Consider the following 23371-nt stretch of genomic DNA (forward strand, 5'->3'; position numbering starts at 1 on the left):
ATTGAATGCTCCCGGCCAGACTGGCTCGTGATTGATTCCCTCACCGTATAATCTAATGCATGAATATTTGATACTGTCCGCTGCAGGCCGCGAAAGACCTCACGGCCGCCATAAACGACCTGCTCAACGCGGCCAAACCGTACAGCGACGAGCCGCGCCAGAATCTGCTGGGAGCGGCCGGCAAAATCGGTGACGCCAGCCATGAAATCCTCAAATACATCGGCAATCCCGACATCGACCAAGATTTCCAGGTTTGCGTTACGAAATATGTAATCTTGTGGGTTGCGTTAATTTGGATTTCCGTGTCAGGACACTTTGATGAGCCTGGCCAAGGGCGTGGCGAACGCGACTGCCGCCTTGGTTCTTCAAGCCAAACAAGTAGCTGGCAAAGCAGAGAAGCAGGCCGACCAGAATCAAGTCATCGCTAGTGCCACTCATTGCGCATTGTCTACCTCCCAGTTGGTCGCGTGCACCAAGGTTTGTAGAATGCTCTTAGTTAGTCAAGAGCGGTTTCTCAATGGAGCTGGGGTTTTCGGCAGGACCTTGCGACTGAATTGATTTCAAAATTAGTAATCCGCTCAATATGCAGTGTTCGAAGTTGTCGGTGTTGGTGCTGAAGTAGAAGTAATGTCGTAAGTTTCTGCCTCAGTAAAAATACAAGTACACAATTGACTAATATATTCATATCGAAGAAACACGATTACTTTCGGCTACGGTTTTTCAATATTAATATAATATTCAATTGTATGTAGAAGATTCTCATCAAGTAGAGATTTGCAAGACGTGTTTAAACTACCTCGAGGTATCGACATTGAGGTTTAATTGGCAAAGGCGGTCAACGTATATCGTTATTACTCACGTAGAAGTAGGAGTTATGCCGTAAATTGCTCCTCGATTAGTAGTAGAAATAGGAATTTACGAGGACTGAGGACTGAGAAATACTCTAGTTTCAGTAAAATGTTGCATTTATGCACAAACTTTTTACAAATTACAAGTGTATGAGATACCAAAAGGTTCCGTTCCGTTGTATAACTAACAGCTTCCATACTATACATTACTGCACAGTGCGCCCCCAAAAGTTGACTGGTACTTTATGATTAGGCTTGGATTCAAAGCTCAAAATGACTAGCAGCGAGCCTCACAAAAATCTCAAGCAGGTTACAGGATTGACATCCCTGCCTTTAGACCGTCATCTGTACAGATATCAAGGTCATCGCTTGTTACTTACTCTTGTGTTTGACTGGGGTTGTTGAACTTCTAGCTTTCAAGCCAACTGTTGGGTCATAGATCACATTGAGACGCAGCTAATCCATCACGTAAATCTTTATTATGCAAGTCAAAGAGAATACAACCATACTAAAAAGGAATGCAACCATAAATAGTTTTAAAGTATGTTTTTTATATCGCTCCTTTACATTTTGCGCAATACTTGATAAAAGTTGCAGTAAAAAGATGCATGAAAAATAGAAAAAAGTTGCATTAAGTTGCATTATAAAATTCCTACAAAGAGCTTAAAACATCATGCTGCAAAATTTCTGAGTATTTTGGAAGCTGCCGGAAGCTGTAAAAAAAAGTTGCAAAAACTTGCCCTACTCAAAACCTATATCCAATTTGCAGGTCGTCGCGCCCACCATCAGCAACCCTGCGTGCCAGGACCAGCTGATCGAGGCCGCGAAAGAAGTGTCCCGGGCCGTCGACGGCTGCGTCGATTCGTCCCAGCTGGCGACCAGCGATCAAAACCTGCTGCGCAACCTGGCCAACGCCGCCACGGACGTGTCCCGGCAGTTGAACCGACTCATAGATCACATCAAGCAGGGCGGAGAGGGCGAGGTCGGCCATTACGACGAGGCGTGCGACACGATTTTGAACGCCACAGACCGATTGTGCAGTAGCATGGGCAACGCGGCCGAGATGGTGAAGCAGGCGCGCGTACTGGGACAGGTGCGGTAGAGTAATATGTTTTGTGGTCCATTCGTGAAAATATTTCTTTTTTTCTTTCAGGCCACGTCTGATTTGGTGAACATGCTCAAACTGGAGGCCGAGAATGAATCGGACGACGACAGACAGAAGAGGCTTCTCGCTGCAGCGAAACTCCTGGCAGACGCCACGGCCAAAATGGTGGAGGCCGCTAAGGTCTGAAATGAAAATGGTCTTTCCACAGTTTATTCAATTACTTTCGGGAATGTGTCTTTTCGATGGTCAACAAGTATCTCACTCTTGCCTCCGCGCATGCGAATACTAATTCGCAGGCGCGTAGCCAGGGAGGGGGGGTTTCGGGGGTCGAAACCCCCTCTTTTAGAAACGCGAAACCCCCCCCCCTTTAACGCGAAATCTCGCCCTTTTTAAATGACCGCTCTGACGCTAATACTCGGTTGCAATTCAATAAGTCGTATAATCAGTATTGCGCGCGGCCAATTTACGAAAGTCGCGGCCAATTAACGAAAGACGTGTTTCTAACTAGCGAGATTTGTCAGTGCGCATTGCACTGCACAATGTAACGCTACACGATCTCCCGCTGAGATGATTGCTAAATCAGGTCATTCATTGTCGCGCGTTCGGCAATCATTACTAGCCTGATTTACCGCGTCTCCACCAAGCCTAATTCCGCTGGCTTGAATAATCACATCTCATCTGCAATAGGCCTAGTACTAAAGATATCGCTAGCCTAGCTACCGCGTCTTGGGCCTACCATGCATTGGCTCCTATTTCTCGATGGCTTGGATAAAATGCTATTAAGTATATGCTGATTAGCGATTGTGATTTAAGAGTGACATCTCGTAACTGAATGACATCGAATGTCCGCAATCATGTTCGACGCGTGCGCACTGCGCACATGCGTAATTGATTTCCACCAGTCATCAGTTATAGTCCAGTAGGCTTGAGTTATAAAAGAGGTAAGGTTTGAACCACCTGAAATCGGCGTCATTATAGCACATATTCCATAAAAATCGTACATTTTTACTTGCGCAAATTGTCGCCGATGCTACGTAAGACGCAAGACGCATTGTTGAGCGGGCGTATTTAATTGTTGGACGCTTTGATAAGCGCGCCAATTTAATTGTTCGACGCGTTGATAAGCGAACGTATTCAAATGTTCGACGCGTGCGTATTTCATTGTTCACGACAGATCAGGGAGTCGCTAATTAACGGCACTTCCGGACTCGTCGACAAGCTTATCATACTCCTATATTCGCGAACACGGGGATGTTGTATAATCGTTATTTACGCATCGCATGTACTTAACCCTAATGAATCGATGCTACGTCACTAAATTCGAAAAAAAATCGAACCCCGCCCTTTTATTTCAAACCCCTCCCTTATTTTTCGGCAGGCTACGCGCCTGCTAATTCGATATACCAGATTCGCATGAATTTTTGGGGGTCGATGTTCCTTGCGGCCCATTCGTCGTAATCATGAAATTATCTGTCAAAATTCTTCTAGCAAATCGACCAGGCATGATGAATGAAATGCATTGTAAATAAAGGTTGCAGTTTCCTAATCCCTCTGGTACTCGATCTCATCTAGGCCTAATGGGCATTGGTAGCTCGGGTCATTTCACCCGATGCAGTTTTGAAAAGTACTGGTTTTTTGTTGTACTAGTTTATATACGCAATTCACTGTCATATCTTTGCAGTACTGGTGTGCAATATAGACCCAATTGCTCCTAATAGTTGCAGTAGACTTGTTGATCACCAGTTCACTTCTCTGCGGCTAAATATCACAATCCTTTCATGCAAAACCTACTCAACAGTCCGAGAAGTAGAAATATCTGGTAGCACACTTTACGAGGATAGTAAATTCGTTTCAGGGTGCCGCGAGCAATCCGCACGATTCCGCTCAGCAACAACGCCTGAAGCAGGCCGCCGAAAATCTACGTTCCGCCACCAATTCCGCGGCTCAAAACGCGCTCCGCAAGAAGCTCATGCACAAGCTGGAGGCCGCGGCGCGACAGGCCGCCGCGGCAGCCACGCAGAACATCGCGGCCGCGCACTCTGCGGAACCTTACAATACCAACAAGTCGAGCCAGCAAGCGCTGATCGCGCAGAGCAAGGTAGGCCTTCATTTGGTAGCCGTGACAAGACATGGGGTAATTGTGATTTGTAATCGATTACGATGATTATTAGGGCAAGTTTTTGTTGCAGTCAAATCCGTGGAAAGTTCCACTTATTTTTCACAAGAGTTGCACTAATAAGTTGCATTTATGGACAAGTTCCTTGAAGTTATTAGGGTATGAGATATCGGAATCGTTCAGTATCCATGCCACTGCAGCAAGACTCAATGTTGGCGACTTCTACACAATCAATAGCCTGAAAAAATTGACCCAGCGAAAAAATAATTTTCGGCGGTCTAGCCTGAATGTACGTCAAATTGGAAAGGACCTCAAATTTAAACGACAGTGAAGTAATCAAGCGATCTATTTACTGACAGTGCCAAATATTTCCAGTAAAAAGTTGGTTGCATAAAAAATCGAAAACAGTTGCAAAAAGTTGCACGAAAAAATGAAGAAAAGTTGCAATATGAGATTCCTCCAAACAGCTTAAAACACCATGCCACATAACTTCTGAGTATTTTGGAAGCTGCAGGAAGTCGTGAAAAAAAATTGCAAAAGCTGCAAAAACTTGCCCTAACGATTATAGCATTTCCAAGTGATCGTAATATGAATCGATTAATTTGCATATCTCATCGATTTCTTTCTAAAAGCACGATTAATTTCTACTTTCACAAGGACTATGATATGAGCTGAACATTTGTAAATAAGGAATAGTATGCCGTAGAGTTGAATGGCTGGAAAGTTTTCGGATTTTTCAAATAAAATTAGAACTAGAACTACTGAATTCGCTAAAACTTGGCGATTGAATAAAGTTGTGAATCAGAACGAAATACAAGAAAAATAAAGTTCAGTTTATTAGAGTTCATCCTCATAAGCATGTATAAATAAGGCAAATGTCTGTGCACCAAGTATGGCTCGTCTCGTATTTTCAAGAAAACCAGAAATCAGATTAGAATTAGACTACTGGAATTTCGCTCTCACTAGACAGCTGGAATAATCCGTGAATCCGTGAATAACCGCGATTACTGTTCAAATATAATCGTTATTGACCACTCATTTTGCTGTAATCGTAATCGTCATTGGTGATTCACAATAGATTACAGTAATGCGGTATTCCGTCATGTCTGGTCGTGACCTGAGATATGTCAGACCCTTTGATTTATCGCAGGCCTTGCAAGAACAAATCCCCGGCCTGGTGCAGGCCATACGCGCCAGCATGGAGGACAGTGAGGCCGCGGCCACGCAGCAGACGCTCATCAACGCCGCCAATGATTTTGTACAGGTGAGATAGCTTGCTTTTTGATGTTAGATTCTGAGAATATTCCTAGTCGAATATCAACGATAATCGCATTGTTTTCCTTGTGTTTGCTAATAGAGACATATTTGGAAAGTTATTAGGGGACTATTATCATTATAACGCCGTAATAGGTTCGAATGTCGCACGTCCGAAGTAGTCGACTTTGTTCATCCCTAATTTTCATAATTTCAATATTTTTAAGTTTGGTCAACTAATTCTCAATGTCTGCCGTTTTAATCATTTCCAGCCCGGGACCAAAATGGTCAGCGCCTCGAAAGCCGTGGTGCCGACCATCAGCGACCAAGCCACCGCGTTACAGCTGACCAACTTCACAAAGAAGCTGGCGACAGCTATCGCGGAGCTGAAGACCGCCGCTTTGAAGGTACGTCGATAATTTCACGAATTATTGTACAGAGGTCCACCGACTATAACCTATAAAACTACAGTGCCCCTTATTTATAAGATTTGTACTCGTTTTGGCTTGATTCGCAGTGGCTGTTCTCTACTAGTTGCTGACGATAACCCCTGACGAGTGTCAGCCGAAAATATTTGGGTTCATTTCAATATGAATATATTATCCAATTGTAAATTTTTCTTTTATTTTCCCAAATATTTTGTCAAAATTTTGTGGAATCACAATAAATCTTATGAGCTCCATGCAACCACCGAAAAACGTATTTCGATATGAATCTTGTGCGAATGACATTCTGCGAATTTCCGCTCGTAGGCTTCCGAGGTCTGCGGACCAGGCGAGATCGACACCGCCATGGAAACGGTCAAGGCGCTGGACCAGCAATTGTCGGAGTATTGCAACGACGCGCACGCCAGAAATCTGCTGCCGTTACCTGGAGAGACGATGGCCAGCTGCGCTCAAGAACTTGGGGCTACATCAAAAAGTGTTGGGGGCTCCATGGCCCAACTACTCACCTCGGCCGCGCAGGTACTGTCAAATGGGCTGCTTTTACTGTAGGTCTGCTTAAGTTAGGAGTTGAACTATAGATAACTAACTCATGCATAGATGCATGCTTGTGTACCAAGAGAGGTTTAGAGCTGAGCAGAGTAATTGATAATCCTGGAGCTGGCGGCCAGAGCACTCGAATTAAATCAAATTGATGTTATGCGAAAGCTACTGTCGCACTAATTCACAAAATATACATTAAAATCTGATCAGGGCAATGAGACCACCCCAAAATGGCGTTCAAAGTCTTGAAATCGGCAATGTTCTGAGCAATCGCAGATACGCAGCTCGATGACCATAACAATGACATTTGCTGCCATTGTTAAGAACGATGCTGATTTTCAGACTTTAAAGGCTATTTCGAGGTGGTTTCATTGCCCCGATCAGATTTTAATGTATTGATTAGAATTTCGAACCCAAATATCTCCCATTTTGATATCAGTGGAAAATATTGATATAGGATATCGCCTGCGTCAGGGAATTCTCATTTTTTATATTTCACGATGGTTCCTTGGATATCGGTAATCGGTATCGGCTTAAAGTTCTGGTATTGGTTGTCTTAACTCTTCAGATAGGATGAATTTTACAACTTTTTTGTATTTCGATGTTAGATATTATGTATTAAATATATATATTTACAAGAATTTACAATTTTCCACACGCCACCATTCGACGCCATCAACCTGATTTTGCCAGGGCAACGAAGATTACGCCGGGGCGGCCGCCAGAGACACGGCCAACGCGCTGAAAACCCTGGTGAAAGCGGCCCGCGGCGTGGCGGCCAACACGCAGGAACTGAACGGCCAGCTCCATTTGCTGGGCACTGCCCGGGACGTGATGGACAAGTCGCAGAGTCTGATGGTGGAGGCGAAACGCGCCGTCGAAGACCCCGAAAATCCAGAAAACCAACAGAGACTGGCCCAGGTGGGACTGGACTGCCAGCAGTCCTGGACAACTAGATAATTGTATTGTAAAATTAGACTAATTATTGGGAAATTCCGGTAATCTAATTATAATCTAATTTGTGAAATGTTTCTATGCTCTAATTTTAATTCTCATCTAATTTCTGGTTTTCTCCAAAAATTCTATAAGAGAACTGTACAGTGCAAAACGATCCAACCTTTCTTTATAGACATTTGTCACGCTCGTTCTCACGTGACTGAACTCTCTGAGTTGATACGAACTGAGTTTAATTGAATTTCCAGGTTTTCTCGAATTCAGTATAATTCTAATCTAATTGGGAAAAAAACTGTGCAGCTATAATTCTAGTTCCAGTCTAATATAGAAAATGCTGTGTAGCTTGAAGGGGCACTGCACTCTAAAAATGATGTGGTCTCAGATTGAAGGGCAAAACGAAAAAAAATTTTGGCCGCAGCCGTTTTTTTTCAGCACGCCACCGTGATTGAGATGTTCAGTCAGGAGATTTATGTCAAAATCGGGCCTAGCGTATTCTATTTCTTCAGGACAGAAATAGATCATGTCTTACAATGTTTTATACATAAACAATATTTTTATACATAAGAATAGGACATGATCTATTTCTGTCATAAAGATATAGAATACACTAGGCCCGATTTTGACATAAATCTCCCGACTGGACAAAGTGGACATCGTCCGTTTAATGCGGTATCTAAGTCACCTTGGCTTGTACGACATACCGGTGTTTCCTTCATAACATCGGCTAGTAACGATATAAAGTTTGATCTCTGTGTGACTGCTGGAGCGTGAATTTTTTGTGGAAATTTCAACAAATTGGTGCTCCGTTACGGTGGCGTTCTGAAGAAAACGGCTGCGGCCAAAATTTGTTTTCGTCTTGCCCTTTAATTTGAGACCACATCGTTTTTAGAGTGCAGTGCCCCTTTAACCACCGACCCCTGAATATTTTCTTCTCAAAACTCTTGACTCCATCATTACCGTGAATCTGCTCAGAAAATCTATGTCTGTTACGTTTTTACTGGACCGACCTAATTTTAGTTTGAAGAACAATTACTTCGTTTCCATGCACGGCCAAAAGGCCATGACGCATGCGTTGTACATGTCCGCCGTGTTTCCATGACCAGGCGTAATCCGACCGTGACTTGGCCGAACTAGGTGGGCGAAGCGATCGCGATGACGTTTTTGGCTTACTTAGTAATAATTACATAATAATCACAAGATTGCGATAAATGACTCGGTAGGAATGAGCCGAGAGGACTTGTAGCGGTCATTCAATCAAACAACCCGCTTTGACCTTGAACACGTAGGCCTAAATCCATCCAAAATGTAAAATGGTCATGATGAACCACTTGCTTAAAACTAACGGAAGATAAAAATAGATGAAAATTAGGGGGCATATCCTAGTATGTGGGAGATATAGATATGGGATATCGTGGTCCGGTAATTTCGAGCTCAGAATAGTAACTTGTCCATTAGTCCACCGGTACTACTGTTTCGTCGTCGTGATTCAGACATGAACTTCGAGTGACCTGTTGATGATTTGCTTACCAGGGGAATGTGAATAAGTTCACCTAGTTTGTGGTCAAACGGTATAGTTTGTATTGTATCCATGCACCACAACACAAACCCTCGAATTGTGGCAGCAGCGTAGGCCTATGTGATCAGATCGCGAAGATTTCGGTAGCCTACGGGTAATACGTAGCAGTACCGGCACTACTAACTTCTGTTGCATTCATAATTAAATTACTGGTTTCTCAATGCGTCCAAGATCCGTCCGGAGTGAAGCCATGGTTAATTTGATACGAAAAGTGTATTGTAAGTAGCAAATAGCAATTCGCTAATTGAAGACACAGCGCAAGCATGGCCGGACGGCTAAGCCGAAGTATTCACTCGATGGCCGACGTGGGTGTGCATGCGCAACAAAATTCTCTCATTCGTCGGCCGAGTCTCTCGAAAATGGGCCCATCGGCCGTGCATGGAAACGCAGTGATTGGGCTCGTAAATAGAAATCAAGTTTGTGAATGTCTGCCCACGTGGAACACTTCATGACTTATGTAACTGCAACGGCGCATTTTAGTAACGTTTGAGAACATTTGATTCGATGTTAAAGTCAAATTAAGAGCAATTTAGCAATCCCCGACTTCTGGGAGTATGTGTTCACAAACTCAGATTCCAGAAGATATTACAAGATTTCTGTCAAAATTTCACAAAACTACTACGCCTCCGCAGCCCTGGTGGATTGGGACAGACATTGGAAAACTAGATGCCTTATTTTTCGACAGGTCGCAAAGGCCGTGTCCCACGCCCTCAACAATTGCATCAATTGCTTGCCGGGACAGCGTGACGTGGACGAGGCCCTCAAGATCATCGCGGAAACCAGCAAGAAGCTGCTCGGCAATCAGGTGAGTTGTTGTTACAACACCGACCCTGTGCCGCGTTTTCAGGTTTTTACGTTCAGTTTTCAAGGGGCAAGTTCAAATCTACTTACATAGTGGGAACCAGGGTGAGATGAAATGGAATTGTGGGTCGGTGATTGTTGGGCGTGTGATATTTGTGACATTGTGTGGTTTACCATTGTCGTGAATTGTACTCCACGCATGGTTGGTACTTGTGTGCTTATGTATGATGCAAGCAGACAAACACTAATAATGAATGCATTTGTAAATTGCTCGTTGGTACTGCTGTCTAAATATCGAATTCATGTATTAATTATAAAGATTCCAGTCGAAGTACTCTTATTTAAGAGTTTTATTATCAACGAGCACTATAGTTTTGATACTCATTTCCCAACATTGTCAACAGGGCTTTGGAGCAGCCGTAAATTTGCATTGCTCCAGCTCCGGAGCTTTCTTCTATCATACACTAGCTCCAGTTCCGGAGCCGCATTATTACCACTGTTCCGGCTCCAGCTCCGGCTCCGACTCTAAAAACTATCGAAGGTGTTTGTCTATATCAGTGATGGGCAACCCACTGCTTGCGGGCAATATGTGACCCGCGAGAAGGTTTTGAGTAGCCTGCGAGCTAATTTCCCATTTTATTATCGAAATCATGTTATATTATCGAAATTGAATTGCTCAGATTGTGAACTTGCAAGGCCAACCAAAAATATGATTAGTCTGGCCGCGACACTTGGGATGTTAATGACTAAAATATCAGTTCCGACGCATTGGCAGATCTAGGGTCCTGTCACATTTTTAGTAAATCGTCGTACATCACAATAAACTAAAAGAGTAGTAAAATTTTTCTTCACGCTTCGCGTGTTTCATAGTCACACGATTTCTTGCTTTGTAGCCTACCCCCTCCCGAAAATGAAAAAGCGCCTGATTTAGCCGATTGAGTCCAACTATATTCGTAATTACGAGAAAAAGTCTTTTCGTGTTTGCGCTCGCAGAAAGATCGTCGACGATGAAATGTAGGCCTAGGCACAAAATGATTGTCGTATATTAGCGGAAATCTTCGATATCGATATGTCCAGATGCCAAATAGTCCTGTCCTTGCGAACTGAGCACAGCGGGCGGTATACAGTCGACCCGCAATATACCCAAGTATATTATTAATATCAATTTTGAAAATTTTACGCGCCTGTCGCGGCTAGTGGGCAGCGCACTCGTTCGTCAATTTCATGTGGCCCTTTAGCCGAAAAGGTCGGCCACCCCTGGTCTATATAGATTACTAATTTACCCGTAGGTTAGTTATCTTTATCTATAGTAATCTAGAGTCTGTCAGCCGTCAGTAACATTGGATGCACAATGAAGACATAGGTGTCGGTGTGCTACGTCATAATGAATACTTGACAATTGTCGATAACGTCATAGTTGTACTAGAACGCACTTTACTCCATGCCGTTTCTGTGTACAGTGTGAAAATTCTGATGCGACGTTTTAACACTGGCACTGTACTCGCATTAAGCAATACAGCACAATTCAATCTTTAAATAAGCGATTATTATTCAGCTGTAACTGTAGTAAGAGCAATATGGTCGGACATCACGACCTGATTAATTGAAATTCGATTTGTACCAAATGGCCAATGGTTTGACGTTCGATATTGGTGCACTCGTTACCAGTCCATTCGATGTCGATCAAGTTTATTGGAATATAATATTTTCCCGTTGAAACGAATCGAATAATCGAATAAACACTGTGCCATGCACATTGCGCCATGCCTATAACGAATTAAACTATGCAGTATGCACATTGCACATTTACAAGTCACAGTGCGCGATAATCCGGAACACTATGGAGTATCAAGTAGACATCAAGAATGAATTTATGAAACAGATGATTAAAAATTGGAAATCGCGTGTCAAATCAGCAATTTGTCTCCATCATACAATACCATGTGGTCCTGACATCGCATTGAGTAGCTCGCACCGCGAAAATTGTTCGCTGAGTGTAGCGGCGTTTTGGGATACTCTTCTGCCATCCCCTATTCACGCTCGAAAATCCTTACTGGAGTGAATGACGATCATGCGCAGTAATGGATTCTAATTCGCATGCATAATTGCATACTCAATAACACTGTCCAATTACGCGGCCCGATTTAAGAACTATCATGAAAGAACGAGTATTTGCTCATCCGATTCATAGCAACCATGAGATGGAATTTCTCGGGTCGTGCTCATCATATCAACATGTGCAACGAAATCACGTTTTTATCCTCTCTCCCATTTCGCGCAATACATAGTGATCATTATTTTCGAACTATACAATTGGCCAACAAGGTTGTGCTGATGATGAAATTGCGGGTATGTCGAATTCCCACAATATTCACAGGCTTATCTAGCATACCGAGGTTCGTCGGCACTCATGTATGAAAATTGAATATTGAACATATGACTGCACTGCTGTTAAATCCCCAGGAACATGGTTAGTCAGAAAAGGTAGCGCCAAAGAGGAAAAGATTGTCAATTTTGCGAAGGCCTGCTGTTGAATTATGTGAACTCAGCAGATATGGTTGTTGCATATATAATAGCATCTTATGAAATGCGTCGGAGCCGGAGCTACCCCTCAAATAACTAGCTCCAGCTCCGGCTCCGGCTGAATTTTATGTGGAGCTCCGGCTCCGGCTCCAGCTCTGGTAAAAATGCACGGCTCCGGGCTCCGGCTCCGGCTCCAAAGCCCTGATTGTCAATAACTGCAACGAAATGAGTGAAATGAGAACTGGCTTTATTTTTTTGTTGTCGCTCAAGAGGCACATAGTTGAACTTCTCACATCACCCATACTTGTATGAATGACCCCGTAATGAGTGGTACTCAACTTGAGTTAATGAAATGTTTATCATGTACAGTACGTTATGTATGTCATCACGAAATAAATTCATACATGCATTCGACTAAAAAGCAGGCAGTCCAGATTGGGAGGAGTTTCGTTATAAAATAAGTCCATCTTTCACCTTTATTGTCATCATCGAGCGTATTAGCATTGATAGTTACCGTCATTCATGTCACTATGATCCCCATACCTATCATGCCTAGCAGCAGGATTGTCATGTCAATTGTCGGTGCGAGAAATAGAATGGTTTTTGATATCAGTGGAAAATCCAAACAATTGCATTACCGACTAATGACAGCGTTACTAAATACGATTGTAGGGATATGGTGTGGGCACATGACAAAAGCTGGTCCTCTGAACGCATCATTTGCTATTTCAAGTGGAATAAGGGGCCAATTACTATCCATTTGCCAATGTGAAGTGTTGTTGATGTAGTAATTATTAGTACTGCAATTATTACCTTGTGCTTGTGCAATTATCATCTCTGCTGATTATTTGCTGTCTGGCTGCATCAGTCAGGAGCACAGAAGTGTGATGCTGTGGTCTCGATTTTTGATACTGTGTACTTGATGATTTATGAAATGCTGTCCAGGTGTTGTTGTTGTAAGGAGTAATTGCAATTGTACTGAACAGCATGGTATGACTCCGTGTATGTCAGGGGTTCTGATATCAAGGCTGTAATTAGATATATCATGTGTCGCATGCTTTTTGAATTTAACAAAGTTATCTTTACGAATGTACCTTGCACTTGCATTTTGTAAACTTGATTGGAATTGAGTTGTTTTTCGCTCTAGCTGAACCAATTTTCTTGCTTAAGTTCCCGCCGCCAAATCGCAACTTCCAAGGCACGCAGTCGTCGCTCAATCGCGCCGCAGAGGACTTGAACCAGGCCGCCAGCGACCTCGTCGGGGCGTCGCGCAGCTCGCCGGAGGAACTGACCCACGCCAGCCAGAAGTACAGCTCCAAGTTTGCCGAGCTTTTGGGGGCTGGCATTGACATGGCCGGACATTCCAAGGTCGGTGCATAGCACTTTGATATTTTTTCAATAAATTATTTTTTGTGTTGATCTTATTTCTCTATATTGTTTTAAAATATGATTGTTATTATTTATTTACATTATATTGTCAGTATGAAATCAGAGTACGGTATATGAATATCAGGTTTTTTGAAATTTTCATTTTACTTTCTGCCATATCGTGGCCATGGTTATGTTTGTCACTTTCGATTGTCTCAAAATGTGAAAAATGACATAAGCCACTCTGATTCCACAGTGACGATACATATATTTTTTATTTTGTCACTATTTTTCATGTATTATGCAAATATTTGAAGAGCTTACAGGTACGGAACTTCAATATACTATTGAATAGTATATTCATATTGAAATGAACCCAAACATTTTCGGCTGACACTCGTCAGGGGTAATCGTCAGCATCCTAAGCGCTCTCTTCGCCCCCATTACTCAAAATTTCACGCGGGTGACATGATATTTTGCGATGCCATTGTTAATATACAATGTTCTTTCCCCTTTCGAATTTCAGCCAAAAATATTCGGGTTCATTTCAATATGAATATACTATGCAAATGTATTTTTAGATATTCTTTACTTTCTATGTTATCGCCGTATTTGGTCGCGTTATTCTTCTTTACATGAATACCGTGCTTTTTCAGGATAAGGAGGACCAGTCTCAAGTCGTGGGCAATTTGAAAACCATATCGATGTCTTCCAGCAAGCTGCTGCTTGCTGCTAAAGCTTTGTCGGCCGATCCCGGAGCGCCCAATTCCAAGAATCAACTTGCAGCTGCCGCGAGGTTGGTCTGTCGTCTTTAAGTACAATTGCTTGTTGTTAAGTGCAGAGGTTTTGCTCAAGTGTGCACTCAAGTGGTAATATTTTTTTAATTGCTCCCTCTACTTACACAGCTCGTTTAGGCAAGACACTTTGGGTTATAAAAAGTAGAGAGTAGCTTTGGGTCAGTTTTCATAACTTTTAGGAGCGAAATTGCACCAAGATTCAAGTGAAATAGTACCTATGTCTCCAAAGATTGTACATATTGATAGTGCAATAAGTCCTTTTGCGTTAGTCGCCATTATTTATCTTGCAATTTCGGAATTAACCGCCTCCTATTATGTGCTGAAACTATTCGTTCGATCAACTGAATCAACTGCTATAGAGAAATTTTTAGTTTGTACTTCCACCCAAATTATATTTGACGTGTCTTAGAAATCGCTACTTCCACTTGTAATGGAGTAACGCTGACAACTTCGACCATCTCTGGAGTGTTTTGTTTTGAAATTTTTATCGCCATTCATTATTTCAGAGCCGTGACCGACAGTATCAACAACTTGATCACGCACTGCACGAAAACGGCGCCGGGCCAAAAAGAATGCGACAACGCTCTGCGTCAGTTGGAGGTGCGCACCCTCGCTTTGCTATCATAGGAAATTCTACGAATTCTGCATCGTTTTCAGACCGTGAAAGGCCTGCTCGAAAATCCAAACGAGCCCGTCAACGACTTTTCGTATTTCGACTGCCTCGAAAGCGTTATGGACAACTCCAAAAAGCTCGGGGAATCTCTCAGCGGCATTTCGCAACACGCCAAAAACAGCAAGCTCGAGGATTTCGGCAATTCTGTCACGAACGCGTCGAAATCACTCTGCGGCCTGACGGAAGCTGCGGCCCAGGTATGCGAGCTGGTTTTTCACGTATTTCTAGTTCTGATATTGTAACCTCGTGATCTCGTACTCAGACAGAAGTAGAAAACTTTTAAGCAGAAGAAAACTTTGCAGTGTTCTTTGTACTATGTTATATTCACTATTCGCTGTCATATTTTCTATGTACCGGTAAGCAATATAAATCCCATTGCTCGTAATAGTTGCAAAAGACTTTCCGATCACCAGACAATCTTTTATCCGTACTAGCATTTGCTTTGTGAAACAATTTTTTCAAGCACTACATGTCATGTACTGCATCCAATCCTTCCTTTTTGTCATGTAAAATTTTTGAGTTTCATGTTGAATTTTCTGCGATGATTTATAAATTCCTCCCTTCTAAGCCTCGTTACTCATTTGCAGGCTGCGTTTCTTGTCGGTATCTCCGATCCAAACAGTGAGGTCGGAACGCCAGGCCTTGTCGATCAGACTCAGTTTGCCCGTGCGAACCAGGCTATTCAGATGGCCTGTGCTAGTCTTGTCGACCCCGGTAGCAACCAGTCGCAGGTTTGAAAATCTCGATTTGATGCTCTGTTCGAAGTCGGGGTCTCAATTGTTTGTGGTACAACAGGTTTTGTCGGCCGCGACCATCGTAGCGAAACACACGTCGGCGCTATGCAACGTTTGCCGCATTGCCTCTTCGAAAACTTCGAACGCGGTGGCCAGGAAACATTTCGTGCAGTCCGCAAAGGAAGTCGCGAACAGCACAGCGAATTTGGTCAAGTCAATAAAGGTAACGTTGTTTTGCGAAAAGCAGAGTTTGAAATCGGTTATCGGAGGTGGTTACTTTCAAAACTAAACTCCAAGAGGATGCAAAATGGATAATGACGATACAGATGGGTGCAGTTTTCGAAAATATATTCAGTTAACGTGAAAGGACAGCTGTTTCACACCAATTTTATAGCAATTTTGTTAGTAAAACTGATGCAAACTTACCTTCAATTGCATTGTACTTTACGAATTTCAAATTGTAATGTAGTTTTGCCTCAAAAACTGTTCTAGTAGACTGGGGGCAGTCTGAAAACAGGTAATCAACTGAGTACTGCAAGTATTGAGAAGTAGAATTATTTTGTTATTGACCAGTTACCACGTGTGGCTGCGAACTACTGTATTTTGTGAAATTACTCACTGCAATACTATTGAAGAGCTAGAAACATCTTGTAAATCGTTACTGCCACTTATACCTCGGTAGAACTTACTACGTTGCTTCTTATTCTGCTTGAGTACCAGTAAAGACTATTTTGACCACCCCTGAGTATCGACGCATCTCTAATTCAACGTAAACCTATGGGTCAAATCACATTCCAGGCCTTGGACGGCAACTTTTCCGAAGCCAACCGCACCAACTGCGCGGCGGCCACCAAGCCTCTCATCGAAGCCGTGGAAAACCTCACCACGTTCGCCTCCAACCCCGAATTCGCGAGCACCCCGGCCAGGATCAGCGACACGGCCAGGGAGGCGCAGGCCCCGATCGTGGACTCGGCGTCGCAGATGCTCGAGAGCTCGAGCGAGCTCATAAAGACGGCCCGGAAGCTGGCGAGCAATCCAAAGGACCCGCCCACCTGGCAAGTGCTCAGCGGTCATTCCAGAGTGGTTTCAGACTCCATCAAGAAACTGGTGTCGTCTATAAGGTAAGGATTCATTATATGCGGTCAGCCAGAAAATTTTCGGCTTTTATGGGTCAGATTTCAATTAGAAAGATAGCTACACAGCTTTTTCCAAATTACGTTCTTAAAATTGAAATTGATTTAAGTTCAGAATTGGAAAGATTTACAGCAAAAATCGTGCTCAGTTCATTCCCATAAGCATAAGAATGGCAATTTTCTGTACTCCTAACTTTACTCGGTTCACGATACAGGAGCATTTTCAGAAACTCCAGATATTATATTGGAGTGAAATTTAGAGTATAGACACATTTCAAAGATTAGATCAGTTTAGATTAGATTAGGTTACCGACATTTTGTTCTACTGCTCATTGCTCATTCTTTCCCCGCAACTATTCACTCCGGCTTACGGTTTTTATTGAACAACCCTTCATTATCCTCATACTCCCATATTTTGCTAATATGTTGCTATATACGGTAACGGTGCTCTCTAAATTATTATATTAATATTATTATTACCGACAGAACGTTACTTCTGAATGAGCTTGAGGGATTCCGGCACGAACGACAGGTTTCCGATTATTTGTAAGAACTTGGGTGGTTTTCCCGTGCACTCAAGTTTTGCGTTCTCCTCACGACATTGTCACAAATGTGTAGAGCACGACTTAAAAATATATTTATCGATATCGGAAGCCTGGTATCACGCGATTCGTAGATTTGTCCGTGTTAGGTAACGGCAAACGCAAAACTTATCCAGTTATGTTTGTTACCATGCACCAATCACTAATATAGCTGCAGTAAAAAATCAGTGTGCATGAATTTACTGGTCGTGCGAAATTTTTTAAAGTTTATGTATGATTTCGGTCAATAGTATTGGTACTTCCATATAGAGCATACACATCATCAGATTTCCTGTTGGAGAAATAGTGTCTTGGAACATTTAGGACACCCAGGCCACACATACACAGTTAAGACTATTAATGAAGTTTCGGGTGGGTCAAGATTACTTTGTTGCATCATGTTGTTATTTCGTGACCTCCTGTTAAGATTCCCGCTAGGCTACTCGAAAGGTTCCAAATTCGTATTTCTTGATTGGGTGATGTGTTTTGCTCTTCTGGTCGCATTTGTACCGCGGGGCTCAGATTTCTAGGGCAGGACTATTCGTTACTGTCGTTTCTAGGTATTATCACCGTCGATCTCTCCTGGGAGCACACTTCGCGGAGTTGTAGGTTTCTTGGAACGTTTATATGTCGTGATGTGTCCTAGCGCGGATATGCATGTTCCTAATGGTCCCGCACTAGCCTACTGCACAACTCTAGAATGATGCTTCTCTATCGCCTCAAACGATACTAAGACAACACCTTCCTTTCATAATTGCGAATACATTCTGATTCAATTCTGTCAATCAAGCGTATTTAATGCGTTTTTTTTTCACATTTAGTTTTCCAGTGAGACTAAGGGCGGAGATAATAAAGTTAGTTGATCCGGAAGAATGCTAATCGTGTGATTAAATACTGTTGATCGCGACGCATAAAGTTGGAAAAGGTTACGAGCGATGATTAGTCAAGGTGTCCCGAGTTTTCAATCAAGTGGCGTTATCTGTTGCATCATAATGCGAAAACGCGTTATTGGCTGTCCATTATCAATTTGTTGATTGAAACAGCAGCCTGTTGATAACGACACTGCCACTGTAATAAGTAGAATTATCCTTATCGCGAAATGAAAGTCATGTCCAATTAGTACCGTACAGCTAAGAAACGGATTATAGAATATTAATATCGCTCTGCAATGGTGGGTACATGATTCGTTGATTGTTTAATGAAGCCATTACCTAGGACTCGATCAGCATGCTCAATATCGGAAATATTTGCGCATAGGAATGCGCAGTTATCTATAGCATGTTCCGATTTGTTAAATCCCGAGAATAAAACTAACTTATGCGCTGCGATCAACCGGTTTCCTTAATCCTGGGTTGATAAATCCTGACGAAGACGATAATCGACTTTATTGCCAATCCAACTTTATTATCTCCTTAAATCACGCGAATCTCACAACGAAATATTTCAGGCTAAAGGAATTTGCCCAAGTTTAGCGTGGCTGTTCACTAAAAATAAAACAATTTCACATGCTGCGCTATTGGTAATATGTATATATATTGACTTTAAGCGCGATAAATAAGCAGCAGAGGTGAATTAGCTAACAACTTCAACATCAGTCGAACTCTGGATATCTCTTCGCACGATTATATCGATACGGCACGAGTTTGAACTGGCTGCACTTTCGTAGTCACCGTAAACGCTAGTAATTCTCCGGAATATAATACTTATACCAGACTTAGTGTAAGCATACTTACCTGACGAGGCAGTAAACCGGGATCAAGCAGCCGGTTCTGCCTGGGCGAGGCCTAGCCATTGCACTGCGGCTAGGTTGACCCCAGCGATTACCCCAAATGTGGGTAACTCGGTCGTGTAATTTCTGTTAGTGGGGTCTGCGTTCGCGCTAACCCCTTACCAACCTACTGTCGAATAAACCACCATTTAAGCTGAAATTGTGAGACATGAAGCTTGATTATCATACCAAGCTGATTGAAAGTAGCCTACAGATGTGGCAGCTATGAAGACCTTTTACACGAGATTCGACTACAATTTTGATAGTATAATAGAACACGCATTTCTTTCACAAGAAACATATTGACTAGTCCATTTTTACAGGACTTTCGTCGCACAAACTTCAACAGAACCACGTGTAACAGGCGTAATATTAAAAAGACAGCGATAAAACTTCTTATGAATAAAAAGTCGGAATTCTTGCTCTTGTCGTAATCACATTGTGGGTTGACTTTCAGTTCTGAAATCTCACCGGTTTGCAATATTTATGTTCAAATTTTACTGCTCCGCAAGCTGAATAGAACCGCTGGGGTGGAATGCACCAACTTTATTTCACTTTGATGATCGAATTTTTTATGCCTGTGATGTCGTATTTGGTGATACGACTGTTGATTATCCTTGCCGATTGGCAAACGAAAATATTACGGACGTTTCATTTCGATATAAATACGTGTTTCTCAAAGCAATTTGTTTATACAGAGACAAAGCTCCAGGCCAAACGGAATGCGAAAACGCGATCGAAACGATCGACCAAGCAATCCGAGACCTGAACAATTCCTCGTTGTCTGTGATGAGCCAGAGTCTGCCTGTACGCGACGACAATACAATGAAGGGATTCCAAGAGAAGGTACGTGGAAAGATATCGATTTGGTAACATCTGACACAATTCAACACTTGTGTTTAGGTGGTGAACACGGTCAACGAAATTGGAACTTGTATCGAACCGCTCGTACACGCGGCCAAGGGTGATGCGTCGCAATTGGGACACAAAGTAAGTAATCCATTGTTGATTCGGTAAATAGATACAGATATGTTGAAAACGGTCATAGTGGCAATTTCAAGGACATGTTCATTTCAATATTATAATACTATGCAATTGTATATTGGAGTTCTGAACCACAATCCTATTGAACATGTCATTGTATCTTCTGTTTGCAGGTTGCCCAAATCGCTCAATACTTCGAGCCTCTTGTGGACGCCACCATCGGGGCAGCCTCAAACTCCCAGAACCATCAACGTCAAATGGACATTTTGGATTACAGCAAAACACTATCGGAATCCGCCTTGCAGCTCATGTACGCTGCTAAGGAGGGTGGCGGCAATCCAAAGGTAATAATGTCACCGCTGTCAGTTTGGAATAGTTTTGACGGAACAAATTTCTCATTTTATCAACGCGTAGTATGGACACCGACTCTTTCGATCATGTCTGTTCTACATCCATTGTCAAAATGATCTAAAATTTGGTGGAAACTTTATACTCATGTACGGCCCGCTTGACAACATAATGTCAACTATTTACAATACCTCGCATGGATATAAAAATATGATGACATATTAACACAAAACTACACAAGATATAGCGTCTCTCTCCGAAACCTTCATGGCGACACCACCGAATGTAGCTGGAATATATTTGTACAGATCAGTAATAATATCTCAGTTCTCATCCTTTACAGATGGCGCCTAATAGGCCTTGTTGTATCGATTAATAACGTTGAAATCCTTTTACATTTTTTGTGTCCAATTCCAGGCGCACAGATTTCGTTCGGTACGTCTCGCTGAGTTTAAAATCCGATGATACTGTAATTTTTGCCTTTGGCTACCTGCCAGCGTAGTGTCAACATGAAGATAATGCACACGACATACAATCCAAAATTTTGCACGCTGTAATTGTTTCAGTTACTTCCAGTTTACAATTCCAATTAACTGCTGTTCTTTTAGTTTTGATTATTTATTCTTTGTGTGTCTTGATCAATGATTTTCCAATTTAGCAATTCGCAAAGTGCATGATATCATTATTTTACGTTCAATTCTTATCTCTCTGGCGTCGTCAGCCATGATAGAAATGGTTATTGCATTCTAATCAAAAACGCTTGTGTTGCTCCAAGTTCTTTTTACTAATTGAATATATAATATACATCATGTGATATGTTATATAGCATTGTAACTCTCACTGCTCTCTGGCAATCAATTTGGTTTCACTATTTTTTCACAATGTTGAATTCCTTTGAGTTAATTTTTGAGTCTGTTAGTGCAATACTGATTGGATTGCAGAGGGATTATGTATCGTTTATGTTGCCTTTGTTGCGGTTCTTTTCGTTTTTGCATGATATATGTCTTGCTTTGTGATCTTCAGGACCTTCAGCTCCACATGCACAACAACTCTATTGGCGAATTTATTCGGCACGATCCCAACGGCCCTAAATTGGTTTGTATCGCAACCTTTTGCACGGTCTGCCCTCGCGCATGGTTTTCCGCTTGTAAACGTTCTGATAATAATAATCTGCATGCAGGATGAACTAAGTAATTGTACAATATTATATTATAACAGAAACATTCAAAAGCACAATTCACCATTCAGATTTTAGGTGATCAATTAGTTCACAAACAGGAAGCATAACATAGAAATTTTAGTGATGTATAAATACTCTCAATCAGATTTACGGTTGACGAGACAAATTGATCGTATATTCTGTACGCAATTACCTTTTCTTACATCTTCACGCTATCACAGCCTCTTGAAATTTCGTCGGGACGTAAACAGGTGATGAGTAACCGTGGTAATCGTGCTGCCTGATATTTTGTTTTGGATGTTTCCCGTTATTCTTGTGTATTTGTGATGCATTTTTAGTACTGACGATTTTGTACGTTCAATGTTGTAACTTGGTGAAATATCGCAAGCCAGCTACTGTTTGCCGAGATGTAGCTGTGGTGTGTGAGTTTGTGAAAATTGTGTCAGCGTATGAGCATGGTATGGGTATTATGTAAGTACTAATATGGAGATGGTATAGTTTGCTTCGACTGGTGAGATACTGAAGTGTCGATTCCGTAAATCAATTTGTTCCTATAGATTTGTAAGGTACGAAGCTGTCTTTTCGTGCCACTGTTTTGTCCTGATGGCATTAATCAAGTTCACTGTATTCGGTATAGGAATACTTGAGAGTTGGTTAGTTGGTTGGTAATCATTTTACCTCGCTCACAATGATTATTACAGTAACATGGTGGCTGGTGGTGCTCGTAAGTCTACTGTATTTGGTATAAGAACTTGGTAAAGTTATAGTTTATGTCACAACTTTAGACCCATTTATGACTGTAAAAAAGAATTGGTAATCATTTTAGCGCACTAATGCTGATCATTACAGTAACCTGGGGGTGTTCATAAAGTCTGTATTTGGTGTAAAATTACTTGTTTACATTATCGTTTATGTCACCTTAATGTCGCCAACTACAGACCCATCTATAATTTGATAAAGTGAAGCACACTAATACTAATCATCACAGTAATCCTGCATTTTATAATGAATAACATGTATCTGTTGAATGGGGTTTGTGATTTGTCGTGACGTAGTGTCATCTGCATGCCGTCGGTGATTTGATAAGTGATAGCGTCGGATTTGTCAATAACTGCTGGTGGATTAAACCCTGGCTGTAATGATACGGCGGCGACACAGACCGTGCTTGCCGCCCCGTTGCATGCATTTAACCTTCAGATTATTCTGCGAGAATGAGTGGGTTTGTGAACAAGGTTTTTCAATACAGGCCACCAACACGCACCAGGCCATAGACGAGGCCGCGGAAGGTATGAAAGAGGCCATTGAAGACTTGCTGAAATCTGTGCAGGAAGCCCCAGAGGCTCTTGTATCTGGAATGGTGGACTCTATCAACAAGGCTGTGGAGGATGTGAGTGATTGATGTTGATCTGTTATTGTGTGTTGGCAGTTGGTACTATGGTGTACAATCCCATAGACTCACACCGTATCTGCAGTAATGGTACATATATTCATAGGGGGCATGGCTGTTTGTCTAGAAGTGGAAGTAATATCATTAATATCTACTCATTTAGTAGTAAACCTTAGTTACTTCCGAGATTACAAGATGGATCATTGCGACAATGCAAAATGATCAATGACTCCTTAAATCGAGCAATATTCGAAA

At 42.1% G+C, this 23371-nt stretch overlaps 1 protein-coding gene and 1 non-coding gene across 7 annotated transcripts in view; both read left to right on the plus strand.

Moving 5' to 3' along the window:
* Positions 1-23371, plus strand: part of LOC145457753 (talin-2-like) — a 45882-nt gene that overhangs the window by 13838 nt on the left and 8673 nt on the right. For 2 of the 6 annotated variants that reach the window (XM_080336026.1, XM_080336027.1), the window contains exons 15-36: positions 87-251; positions 310-477; positions 1618-1941; positions 2002-2133; positions 3809-4051; positions 5220-5333; positions 5596-5730; positions 6076-6288; positions 7003-7230; positions 9525-9644; positions 13334-13531; positions 14188-14327; positions 14835-14928; positions 14986-15198; positions 15589-15732; positions 15797-15958; positions 16534-16856; positions 19916-20063; positions 20121-20207; positions 20375-20545; positions 21573-21644; positions 22976-23116. In XM_080336026.1, the coding sequence (XP_080192152.1) occupies positions 87-251; positions 310-477; positions 1618-1941; positions 2002-2133; positions 3809-4051; positions 5220-5333; positions 5596-5730; positions 6076-6288; positions 7003-7230; positions 9525-9644; positions 13334-13531; positions 14188-14327; positions 14835-14928; positions 14986-15198; positions 15589-15732; positions 15797-15958; positions 16534-16856; positions 19916-20063; positions 20121-20207; positions 20375-20545; positions 21573-21644; positions 22976-23116 (3735 nt within the window). Of the gene's footprint in view, positions 1-86; positions 252-309; positions 478-1617; positions 1942-2001; positions 2134-3808; positions 4052-5219; positions 5334-5595; positions 5731-6075; positions 6289-7002; positions 7231-9524; positions 9645-13333; positions 13532-14187; positions 14328-14834; positions 14929-14985; positions 15199-15588; positions 15733-15796; positions 15959-16533; positions 16857-19915; positions 20064-20120; positions 20208-20374; positions 20546-21572; positions 21645-21950; positions 21981-22975; positions 23117-23371 lie in introns of all 6 variants that reach the window. The other 4 variants (XM_080336028.1, XM_080336029.1, XM_080336030.1 and 1 more) reach the window with 2 other exon arrangements.
* Positions 19175-19338, plus strand: LOC145458160 (U1 spliceosomal RNA). The gene has a single exon (XR_013921082.1). It is a non-coding gene; the product is annotated as a U1 spliceosomal RNA (small nuclear RNA).

The sequence above is a fragment of the Botryllus schlosseri genome, chromosome 15, assembly GCF_051294905.1.
Source record: "Botryllus schlosseri isolate E-star chromosome 15, Bs_hap1, whole genome shotgun sequence".
In the NCBI taxonomy this organism is placed as follows: Eukaryota; Metazoa; Chordata; class Ascidiacea; order Stolidobranchia; family Styelidae; genus Botryllus; species Botryllus schlosseri.